The 13,427-nt window shown below is 33.1% G+C and overlaps 1 protein-coding gene across 1 annotated transcript; it reads right to left on the reverse strand.

Moving 5' to 3' along the window:
• Nucleotides 1–405: 405 nt before the first annotated feature.
• Nucleotides 406–10,765, reverse strand: LOC110938151 (cellulose synthase-like protein H1). Its single transcript, XM_022180621.2, has 8 exons — nt 10,425–10,765; nt 9,965–10,295; nt 8,254–8,382; nt 5,605–5,706; nt 3,132–3,341; nt 2,544–2,655; nt 2,262–2,452; nt 406–1,464 (listed from the first exon to the last, which is right to left on the reverse strand). Exons 1-8 carry the CDS (start codon nt 10,697–10,699, stop codon nt 529–531), a joined length of 2,286 nt encoding a protein of 761 aa, XP_022036313.1. The 5' UTR covers nt 10,700–10,765; the 3' UTR covers nt 406–528.
• Nucleotides 10,766–13,427: the final 2,662 nt, after the last annotated feature.

Genomic DNA, 13,427 nt, shown 5'->3' on the forward strand with positions numbered 1-13,427 from the left:
ACTGGTATAGCATTTAGATTTTATTCTAAACAACAGTAAAAAGCAATCCATACGGTTAAGTAAACATGTCTAGAATTATAAATTAGCTTTAATTATAGTAGGTTGAATAAAAAAGAGAATTTAATCTATTACATGGTGTATTCAAAGGTTAATACAGACCATGCATGCTTTAATCTAAACGGTGTTGCAGCAGGGACACAGTGCGGGTTGTAAGGATTAGCGTAGGTGGGTATCAAGACCCGTGCGTTACCCCATTTAGGCGGGAAAACGTAATGGAGAACCTCCCATTTAATAACACATGTCAACCAATAGGTTTCTTTATAATTATATGTATAGATAGATGTACGTGTTTGACATTTTTTTTTTTCTGTTATACGTGTGAGACTACAAGAATCTAGCCTACTATTTATAGTAACAACGTTATATTTCTGTCCAAGAAATAAAATATCTCTACATACATGCATCATGAATCAAATCATTTAAGATGGTTGGACAAATCTTCTACATAAGTGCACAAAATCAAATCATTTAAGATGGTTGGACAAATCTTCTACATAAGTGCACAAAGAACAAAGCCAAACATCCGGATTTCGAAATCGTTGTGGATGGAATCCCATATTTCCCCTTCCTGAAGAACCCTTTCAAGAATTCCCAAAAGCATAGGAACACCCAAACACTACAAAACATCTCTCCTAACCCTAACTCTAACATCTTTATCCAAATTTCACTATAGTGCACCTTTGATAATCTTAGCACCCCATTGACCAACGCAGTCATGTTAACCAATAGAATGACAACACCTGGCATGATCACAGGTGACTTATCATAAGTAAACTTACCAGCGTTTTTATCATCTTTGTCACCGACACCATCACCATAATTCGACTTGTGTTCCTTTTGTGTTACTTCAAAGACGGTTTTTGATAAACCCATGAGCTTTAGCATCACACTTAAAAACCCAAATAACCATGCTGTCATAGTAGTCACTCTCCCCATTCTCTGTAAATTCCACCATGTACGTAGTGACACGCCTCGACGTGTAGCCTCCCACAAAACATAGACATTGTATATGGCGAAAATGCTCACGGGGATAATAAAAGCCCATTCATTGGCATTAGGCAAGAAGTGTGAGCCCGTGATGATACAATATGCAGGAAGAGATGCATAACATATCTCAGGAATAGACCGGGCTCCCCATAAACATATCCAATAGTAAGCAAGGGCATGACGAAACCAAAGGTTTCCTTTTAGAGTAAGAAGTAACGGGTTTTTATCCGTGAATAAGATCTCAAGAAGCCCGATGGCCCATCTTTTTTGTTGGGTCAGTGAACTTGGGTATGTTGATGGTACACAACCAAGAAAAGCAAGCGGGTCTGGTGAGCACATGATGGACTTCCATCCTCTAGCATGGATGCTGACTCCTGTAAGCGTATCTTCTGTTGTAGATCCATAAAGCCAACCAACCTGAAAATAGATTTATAAAATTTAGCAAATATTATCATAAGTAGAATGTGTTACAATGTTTATATCCCATTTAAGTGGTTCAATATATATAGAAATAATGTATGTGGAGGCCACTCAAGTACTTGACTTTATGTTTTAAGGCAACCAAAGGGTGTCAAGTATTCAACTTTTCTTATTAAGTCCTAGTATATTTTTTCAAGTATACCAATTCCTGTCTTATTTATGCTAAAAACTGTGAAATGACAAAAAAATACTATTACTTTTTGAAAATTATAAAGATATATTAATTTGAATGTGAATACTAAAAATTCTCTATCCACATAGATGCTTCTTTTTTTTATTGAAAGAGATTTAGATAGGTATAACTTGGTATTTCACATCTAAGTGTAATTTGTATTGTTTTAATTATTGTAAGTTACACTTTTTTTTTATTTTATAATTTTTCTGACATATTTTTGGTTGGAACTGGTATAAACAAAGAAATATACACTTTGGTAGTTTCATTAAAAAATGTTAAATACTTGGCTAACCTATAAGTAGTTTATTGGTTACAATCTATTTATTGAATGAACAAAATTGAATGAGCAAGAGGGTTAAGAGTCACCCAAACCCAAAGTGTCACACCTTCAAAATCTACTTCTAAAACTACATGATACCAACACACGTCGATACCTATAGACTATAAGCCCTTTGGTCCAAAGTATACAGCAAGTGCATAAAACCTCATATGATTATGATCATTTTAATATAAAAGAAAGTTTTTCAACCAACTTAATTTTACCAAACCCATCCTTTACCTTTTTACCCCAATCTGTACCATACTCGTAGCTACAGCTTGCAACATGGATTGCTGGCTCAATTAAACTAGAGGGACGTGTCGTTCGATTTTCTATTTTTGCAATTGATCCTGATAATATCAAGGCAGCTGATTCTCTTAACTCAAATGATTTTCCAAAGACTTTCTGTGAATCTTCATTTCTTATATTTCCTGTTCAACAAATGAAAATATGGAAGAGATAACATGAATGTACAATACATAAAATAATACAGGAAAATTAAACAAGTTTTAATTAGCATACCAGAATTTATCTTATCATTTGGAGATAAACCATAGATAACCTTTCTTCTATGAATGCAATTTGTTCCACTATAGAAAGGCCCTTGAATTGCTGCTATTCCATTTGTAAGATACTGATATAAATGTTACAAAAAATGGTTAAAATTATTATTTATAGTGATTATTTAAGAATTAAGGATTATAAGAACTTTTTTCTGATGTCCTCTTTTCTTGTCTCTTTTAATATCGGTGTATGTACTTTATATTATCTGAAAAATTATAAAGGGTTCTTTGAGGCGGGTCTCTTAATTTGTGCGTAGTTTCTTCTATCTTCTTCAGACTCTCCCTAGTCCCTACTTTACGAAATGGGGGGGGGGGGGGGTTATTTCTCTGAAAAAAAAATTAGTTTTGTTGGAGCTTCGACAAAAATGATGGTCCAAAACTGAATATTTAAATAATCAATAGCAAAATACGTTCTTATTTCGACTTTAAGTCAGATATTCGGTACCAAAATGCAAAAATCATGTAAAGCTATAAGAAATTTATTTTTACGTGAGATGTTTATACTAGAATATCAAGAAAAAGATCTTAAAATATTAAAAATACGTACATAATAATTAGCGAGCTGATTCCCAAACGGGTCGTCCTTCAATCCATCATAGAAAGCTTGAGGGAATTGAATAAAACCACAATCTTGATCATTCTTGTAGCCAAATACAATACACATTGCATGAAGAAAAACTTGTGGATTGTTTGCATACATATCACAATCTACATTCAGCATCAGGGGTGCACTTGTCATTATTGCTGACACTCTAGCCTGTTCCTCATTTAAAAAACAGTGGTAGACATATCAAGATGCATATATTAACAATAATAAAAAATAATAACAGCATTAATATATATTTTCCTCGTTAATACGGGTTTTATATATATATATATATATATATATATATATATATATATGTATATAGGGGAAAGTGAAGGTACAATAGCTCTTTAACGTGCAAAGGTACGCAACTTAATTACGCATGTTCATTTGTAAATTTACACATGTTATAAATTACAAATCCAAATTACGCATTGATCTGTGCATTTTAGGTACACTATATTTTATATTAATTATAATAAAAATGCATTGATAAGAGGACTCGGGGCACCCCCGTGATCAGCAAGTTTAACGCGTTAAACTACAACGCAACACCGCCGCCTCTCTTTTCATAACGCGTGGAATTTTAAACGCGTTAAACCCAGCACGCGTTAAACTTTTGAGTTTTAAAGGGTATGACTTGTACATTGTGCATTAATACTTGTATATTGGAATCCCCATCACTAGTGATTCCACCCCTAGTCCATTTCTATCACTAGTGATAGAAATTGGATTGATGACATGGCATTAGTTGATTGGATAGTGGGAGTGATGGAATCCATCACTAGTGATTCCACCCCTAGTCCCCTAAGGAGATATAATACGCTACTTTAGTGAGTTTTTATTATCAAGCGGGTAAAGATCAAAATGAGCTAATGAAAAAAATATGAATAATTAACCATGATTCATAGCTACATAATGTTAGATAAAAAAATCATTATAAACATGAATACGTTAATAAATCTAAATTGCAATATATTATAATATGGTTTGAAAAAATAAAATATTATTTTGACACTTTGCAGGTAAAATCGAGAGTTAAAGAAAAATAAAAGACTTTACTTGAGTGGGGAGTTGGGATATTCGGGGAGTACTCGGACATATTAAATATAAAGAAATTAATTATTGGATATTTTATACGTGTCAAAATTGTATTCATGTCAAAGCTATCATATTCATGTCAAAATTAGCATAACTTATGTCAAAATTAACATAATTCCAAGGTTCCCACCAAGTATTTGACCGAGTATTCCAAGTAGTTGGCCGAGTATTCCGAGTAGTCGCCGAGTAGGCTGACTTTGACCGTTTCCAACTTATAAAGGCCGACTTGTAGTAACTCTCCAAGGTAAGGTTTCGAGTATCAAGTAGTCGCCGAGTACTCGGCCTTGGAATCGCTTTTGTGCATGCAATCAAGGGAAAGGATTCTTGGGTTTTGAACGCGATGGAGATGCAAGGCTAATTTTTCTGTGACTTTCTCCAGCCGGACGCAGTGGCGGGTCCAGCCCTTTTTTGTGGGTTTACATGAACCCACTCGGTTCGGAAAAAAATAGTAAGAACTTTGTATGATTTGAAAAAAATAGGGAGAATCTACCAAAACGAACTCACTCAAAGAAGTTTCTGGATCCGCCACTGGCCGGACGGTTCACTTAGGTTTTCACTTTTCTCGGTTTATACTCATGTTTGGATGGATTTTTGACCTTGACAAAGTTGTATGAATAAATTGATGTGTTGGTTTCTTTAAACTATTTGCATGTGTCTTGAGTTCTTGCTTTACAACTTGTTCGGTTGATGACAAAACCAAGTAGCTTGTTGAGTAACATAGAGTAGGTTGACTCACGCTAGTAAGTAGGGTTAATCGAACTGTAAAAGATCTAATGATAAAGACCTATTTTTTATACCATCTTAAATTAACCGACTTTCCAACACCATGTCTATGTGGTGGCCAATCAACTAAGTAAACTGAGTTTTGTGAAACCTAGAACCTCAAGTTTGGAGGAGGTTACGCTTCTAAACCTGATATCTTTTCTTCTAACCAAAGTTTGTTGTTTTCTACAAATCAACTAAAAAAGCAGAATTTGTTGTTATACTTAGATCAGTAGTTTAGTTTAAATAATCGAACGAAACGTGCGACACTGACCACATGCTCCTCGTGGATACGATACCTTACTTACTCTAGCCATCTAGGTTATTTAGGTTTTTGCATGACCCAAATGACAGGTCATCACGCATGGCCAAAAAAACAAATCATGCATGGGCAAAACACAAAATGATTCATGAGCAAACACAAAATCACGCATAGTCAAAACCCTAATTACACATGTGATTTGTTGGTCGCATAAGATCGTGCACGTTATGTAGGTCTTGTATTCTATACTTTCACTATATATATATTAGAATGAACAAGTTTAAGTAATTAAAAGTAAAGTGTACTAACCAAGGCATTCATAGCTCCAGCTTTGTAGTGATGATGATGTTTGAGATTTTTCTCTCTTGATATGTATATTACATGTGGTAGGTCTGTATTCTCCGATATAACCTGCAACAGTTAACAAATCTTATAAAAAATAATATAAATTATTCCTTATATCCTTTAATAAATATCATACACTTTCCAGTTGTCCACATTAAGTTAACATGAAGAAACTAAGTGAGAACTACATTCTAAAAGATGATCAAAATACCATGACTTTTTATGATAGCAAAGCAAGATATCTTCAATATCTTTTAGTAATTAACTATTTTGTTATTTGTATTCTTTCTTTCGTCTAGCTACAAACATAAAACACAAAAGATTCTCATATTACTAACACAATAGAAAACCGTTTTTTCACGCCAAGACCTAGAGGGACGACACGTTGTCGTAGGCATAGGTCACTTTACATGCGACGTCACTACAAGATTTCTACATTTTTGGTGTTAGGTCACCCTATGGCAATGATAGGGTGGAAATTATTGTAATAAATCTTTTTATTAACAGATATATTCGTTTTCAAACGACTCCTGTGCCAACGGGGTCTGTGTATGGTATGTTACTCCATAGTGACGAAGCAATGGCGACAACCCTTTGCTGACAACATGTCGTCACCAAAGGCTATCCCGGCGACAAACGGGTCCTTTAGTGACGACACATGTCATAGTAAAAAGCCTTTTTGCTGTAGTATTACTAATAGTATTCAATTTGCTCGTAACTTTGTTTTTAGTTTCCCAAATGGAAACTTTGTAAGATGTCACAAATCCTGATACTACTCAACCCAAGCATGTTTAATTATGAAGTTTCGGTGTTTTACACGGCCAAAATGTCTAAAACATGTTGGTATTTAAGGTTAGAATGTCATTTTTTATAGTTTGGGCTACCCCACTTTTAGTTTCCTCACAAGGAAAAATCTTAGCCACAATTCACAAGGGGGAGATCGTCATTGCCAACGAAATCTCCCCCCTTAGGTTGGATGGTGTAGTTTTTATTTAATGTCTTGCTACGTAGGCAATGCGTTTTAACTAACTCACCAAGCTTCTAATTATCACGGTATAGTTTAACTAATAATTAAATAAAAAAAGAAAGAAAATCTGTTTGGGGGGGGGGGGGGGGTGGTCATCACTCATCACTCACTCACAACTTATAATCAAGTTCCGTCATGTCATAAGCATTATTCCATCACTAGTGATGGATTTTAGTGGAAATACCCATCACTCATCACACACTTATCTCCATTGAAAAACAACTCACCACACAAACACAAATAACGCGTGATAGATTCAACGCGTTATATAGTCCACGCGTTATACAAAGTGGTGGCGACGGTTAGGGGTGTAAACGAGCCGGGCCGATTCCGAGCTCGACCCGGCTCGAGCTCAGCTCGTTAGGTTTTCATGAAGCTCGAGCACGGCTCGGTTTGAGCCTACTTCTTTGAGCTCGAGCTCGGCTCGCGAGTAAAACCCAAAGCTCGAGCTCGGCTCGAGCTCACTTCAACATCGTTTGCCAAAGCTCGGCTCATCAATGTTATCATCATTATTAATATATTATATGTATAAAAATTAAACTTTTGTATGGGCTCGTTTAGGCTCGCGAGCCTAAACAAGCTTTGTAATTCAGGCTCGAGCTCGGGCTCGATAACAAAACGAGCTCTATTTCAGGTTCGAGCTCGGGCTCGTTAAGGCTCGGCTCGTTCGAGCTTTTAACCGAGCCGATCACGAGTATCTCTCGAGCCTCTGGGCTTGTTTACACCCCTAGCGGCGGGGTTATATCTTGTTCCATGCGTGGTGGACGGCTATCACGGGGGCGCCCCGGGTGGCCTTATTGATGTATCAAGGGTGGCCGGCCCTACCTCTTTCTCCCTCTAGCACTAGTTAAAGCCTTGGCGGAGCCCCCCTTTGCGCACCGATGCAGTTTTGAGGGCTTTAAAGGGTTGAGTTGGACGTAGACGTTAGTCTACACCATTCAACCTTAGAATACTTGGAACTTAGGGCAGGCGGGACGGTTAACTTTTAACACGTGATGGGGTAATATAACGAGTTATACAAAAAACAACACCGCCGCCACTAGTGTTTATAACACGTCAAAGTTAAAACGTGTTGTATTTATCACGCGTTTTCATGTTTGAGTGGTGAGTTATTTTTAAATGGAGATGGGTGTGGACGTGTGGTGGTGAGTGATGGACATTTCCACTAAAATCCATCACTAGTAATGGACATTTCCACTAAAATCTATCACTAGTGATGAAATAATGTTTGATAACATGGCGAAACTTAATTGAAAACTGTGAGTAATTGATAAGTGATGAGTGATGACCACTCCTACCCCGATTATGATACATTGCCATGATTTTACCCCCTTACCTAAAGTGTTACATCAATATTGTTCCTTATCTTCTAATCAGATAAATGCCGTTATGCAATGAAACAAGCCTACATTCTTAGTATATATCACATCAAAGAATTTTCAAAAAAAAAAAAAATCACATCAAAGTTGCCAACCACCGAAAAGGTAGCCTATGAGACACTTCTGACATTTTTGTCTCATTGGGGATTTCATCAAAACATAAGACAACAAAATATCAAACTTTTGCTATCAAGAGGATTGGGGTACCTTGATGATGGCTTGATGGTCTGACCGGTGAACATCACAGAAAACAGCAAAATCCGAATTACGATCATCACATGTGAATGGACTCTGAGCGGCAACCTCTATCTTCTTGTAAAGATCATCATATTCGTTCTATAATCATACACAAAATTAAAAAAAATAAAAAAATAAATAAAAGAGCATGTGAAATTTTGAATTTGTCCACTGGGACCCTAGGAGCACGAGTTCAACTTGAATTCTTACAACTAATTATTTAAATAATTAATCTTAATAAAATAATTAAAATTCATGATAGTTAATTAAAACAATTTTAGTGATCACCTCACACATTGAGATACGTTTTTTTTTATCAAGCAAGGCTCTCACACCATGTGTAGTGGAAAGGGAAAATAATACCCCCATCATGGGGCATTATTCGACACGTGGTAGTTCAGTCAGCATGGGGCGTTATTGCAAAATTGGCATAGTGGGAATAATGCCCAAATAATGCCCATTTCAATCCTTAAACAAAAAAAAAAAAAAAAAAAAAAAACCAAACTGATTTCTCATTGGTGGGTCAACCCAAGTCAAACCTTCCACAAGTGCAACATGGCGTTTTAAATATAACGCTAATCAAAATTTTTTTCAAAAATAACCCCCCAAAACGCCTAGTGTAATGGGTGGAGAGACGTTATTTTTCAATTTTTTTCAAAAATAATGTCCCACTACAGGTGGTCTTAGATATGTTTTTTAACCAAGATTATAATCATGTTTTTATTGCATCCCAAACAAACCCACCTAAATACCAGGCAAAGTTATTCTACTAGCTAAATATTGGGTAAGTTATTCTAAAAAGACTCATAAAAATAAAAATAAGAAGGGTATAAAGACGCAATGTCAAACAAAATATAACTTGCCGAAAAATATAACACAATGTCAAAGAAAAAAAGACATAATGAGTCACAAAAAAAAAAAAAAAACACAATGACGTACATATAGAAGAGACATAATGATAAATAAGAAGACACAATAATGTAAACAAAAAGTCTAAAATCTACAAGCTAAACATCTAAAAACAAAAACCTAAAATCTCACATGTAGAGTTCGATGAGACGGTTCAAATACCGCTTGAATGAGAGGTCTATCAGAGTTCGTTTAATACCGTTCTTACGACTTTTTATTTTTAGGAGACTTTGTATTTGATTCTAACCCGCTAAATTTTAATGATAACCATGGTTGCAAAAGTCGCTAGGCGCTCCCTAGTCGGTCGACTGGGGAGTTGAGAGTACTCGGAGAGTACTCGGACATGTAAAATTATAAAGAAATTAGTTTTTGGAAATAAAATATATGTCAAATAACTTAAATTTATTAATATCTATAACAAAATACGTGAAAATGATATTCATTTTCTAATATGATAGACATAGAAATTATGTTTTATTATTTTTCTAAATCAAATTCGGCCCGAGTTGACCTACTAGATACGATTTTGGTCTAGGTTGACCGCGTTTGACCGATTCCAAGTAATTAGGCGGAGTCAAAGAAAGTCGCCTCGGCAGCTTACCTTGTAGCGACTACTCGGGGAGTACTCGGCCTTGGAAACCTTGTTTTACAACCATGATAATATCAACTAACAATAATAGTATTTAGTTGCTTAGAAGAAAAATCAAAGATTAGGGAGGTAGGGGCAAACCAAAGAAATTATTTTAACTTATAAAAGATCCAAATTACCAACCTTTATCTTTTTCCATTCATGTTGGAACTCCAAAGAGTCGTCTTCTAACAAAGTGGAGTTGGAAGTGAAGTATCGAAACGGGGCTCTAACTTGGATATTATACTTTTTGCAAAAGGGTACCCAAAGTTTTGCAAACTTGGTAGTCTCAACAAGTGAATAGTATATAAGTGGTGAGCACGAATCATCAGAAAGATAAAGAGCTAACTTGTTTGCCGGATAATCTACTGCCAACAAGGATAATACAGTGTTCATTGTTAGAATACATGGTTCTAGGATGGGATCCGCAGTGGTGACGAAGATATCTACCGGCAGAAACTCAAACTCGTTTACCCTGAAACATATATAGCCACATAACTAAACACGAATAAATGGTTGAATACTTATAATTTTATGATAAAATCTTATATTTATATATGTTTTTGTTTTTCAAACAACGTACTAATATTGAGGTCAGTTTTACCTTTTCAAGAGCCGATCGGGGTATGTTTTCATAGAACATTGATTCCATTTAATGCACATACTAAGAATCCATGTGAAAGTGAACCACGACTCACACAGTAAAGCGAGCAACCATGGGATATATTGGTTTTGGTCTTTGAAAGTAAAGAGCCGATAAACAAGCAAGGAGACCAGAAAAGAAAGAATTATGAGCTCTATGGCTCGGGCTGTCTTATTGTTATGGACTATTTTTTCTTGTAGAGGGAGACAAGTTGAGTCTTGAGTGTTTATAGCCATAATGCACCAAAGCTATAAAGAATGGTGTCTTAGAAGAGTATGTTTGTTGTTGGTATGCCAAGTTATGATGAAGTGAGTATTTATAGAGGATTTTAAAAGTCTGGTGAATCAAAATGTGACCACTTATCTAAATTTAATTTATTTTAATTTTAAACCAATTGAAATTTAAAAAGTTAAGAGATAGTGAATGTTACATCATATACGTCTTATTTTCCATCACTGATTATTTTTATTTTAATGTATGTATCACTCTATAAACATCTAAATATCAACTGGATTACTAAATTAACTAAAAAGCACATTATAAAGGGGTGTGATAAATATACCCAAAATAAAGATTAATATACTCAAAAATTAAATTTAGAATTGATTAACTACTTTATTATATTATTTTATTATAAAGTTAAAAGTAATAATTATGTTTTATTATAAAGTCAAAAGTAATAATTATGTTTTTTATTTTATTTTATTTTATAATAATTTTTGTTACTTTTTTATATTTTGTTATACTATTATTAGTATTAATAGCAATATTAATAAATAAATAGTCAATACACTTTATTATAAACACGAAAGTGAAAAAGTTCATCATAAATAAATAAAAGTTCATCGACAAAACCACTTTCACAACGATAAAGCTGGCTATATAATTCTAGACGCCACCTATACATGGTCTCCCATCCAGCCGAAGACATGCTAATGTTGCGAAAATTCCAATAAGGCGTGATTGTAGGCATCGGGTACCCTCCTTTAATTGTATTTTGTTAAACTTTTCCTTTACCGTAAAAAAAACAAATCACAAGAGTATGCCATGAAAACTTTGTCTGTTTTAAATTATTCGCCATGAAAACTAAAATAAAAAATCTAAAAAATATAGCTATAATTTTTTCAAAGCGTCTTTGATTCATTAGTTTTAACTTATAAAATAAAAGGAAAGAAACAATTTAAATAGCTGTTTAGTTGTAATTATTTTAAATAATAAAAAGAATAAAAAAGTAAATAATAACATCAGATTTCAGTTTTAAAATGAAAAACAAAACTAAGAATTGAAATAGAAAGAAAATGGAAAAACGATTAAAAAAAGGAAAAATTAAATGGAAAGAAAATGAAATAAAATTGCTTTATGGAAACTTGTTCCATTAAAGTTGGTTTATGGAAAGGGTGTGATAAATATACACAAAATAAAGATTAATATACCCAAAAGTCAAATTTAGTAATGATTAACTACTTTATTATATTATTTTATTATAAAATTAAAAGTAATAATTATGTTTATGTTTTATTATAAAGTCAAAAAGAATAATTATGTTATTTTATTTTATAATACTTTTTGTTACTTTTTATATCTTGTTATACTATTATTAGTATTAATAGCAATATTAATAAATAAATAGTCAAGACACTTTATTATAAACACGAAAGTGAAAAAGTTCATCATAAATAAATAAAAGTTCATCGACAAAACCACTTTCACAACGATAAAGCTGGGTATGTAATTCTAGACGCCACCTATACATGGTCTCCGATCCAGCCGCAGACATGCTAATGTTGTGAAAATTCCAATAAGGCGTGATTGTAGGCATCGGGTACCCTCCTTTAATTGTATTTTGTTAAACTTTTCCTCTACCGTAAAAAAAAAAAAAAAACAAATCACAAAAGTATGCCATGAAAACTTTGTCTGTTTTAAATTATTCACCAGGAAAACTAAAATAAAAAAATCTAAAAAATATAGCTATAATTTTTTCAAAGCGTCTTTGATTCATTAGTTTTAAATTATAAAATAAAAGGAAAGAAATAATTTAAATAGTTGTTTAGTTGTAATTATTTTAAATAATAAAAAGAATAAAAAAAATAAATAATAACATAAGATTTCAGTTTTAAAATGAAAAACAAAACCAAAAATTGAAATAGAAAGAAATTGAAAAAACGATTTAAAAAATGGAAAAATTAAATGGAAAGAAAATGAAATAAAGTTGTTTTATGGAAACTTGTTCCATTAAAGTTGGTTTATGGAAAGGAGTATGATAAATATACCCAAGATAAAGATTAATATACCCAAAAGTCAAATTTAGTAATTATTTAGTAATGATTAACTACTTTATTATATTATTTTATTATAAAGTTAAAAGTAATAATTATGTTTATGTTTTATTATAAAGTCAAAATTAATAATTATGTTTTTTATGTTATTTTATTTTATAATACTTTTTGTTACTTTTTTATATTTTGTTATACTATTATTATTATTAATAGCAATATTAATAAATAAATAGTCAAGACACTTTATTATAAACACGAAAGTGAAAAAGTTCATCATAAATAAATAAAAGTTCATCGACAAAACCACTTTCACAACGATAAAGCTGGCTATATAATTCTAGACGCCACCTATACATGGTCTCCCATCCAGCCGCAGACATGCTAATGTTGCGAAAATTCCAATAAGGCGTGATTGTAGGCATCGGGTACCCTCCTTTAATTGTATTTTGTTAATCTTTTCCTTTACCGTAAAAAAAAAACAAATCACAAGAGTATGCCATGAAAACTTTGTCTGTTTTAAATTATTCGCCATGAAAACTAAAATAAAAAATCTAAAAAATATAGCTATAATATTTTCAAAGCGTCTTTGATTCATTAGTTTTAAATTATGAAATAAAAGGAAAGAAACAATTTAAATAGCTGTTTAGTTGTAATTATTTTAAATAATAAAAAGAATAAAAAAGTAAAT

The sequence above is a fragment of the Helianthus annuus genome, chromosome 4 (assembly GCF_002127325.2).
Source record: "Helianthus annuus cultivar XRQ/B chromosome 4, HanXRQr2.0-SUNRISE, whole genome shotgun sequence".
Taxonomy (NCBI): Eukaryota; Viridiplantae; Streptophyta; class Magnoliopsida; order Asterales; family Asteraceae; genus Helianthus; species Helianthus annuus.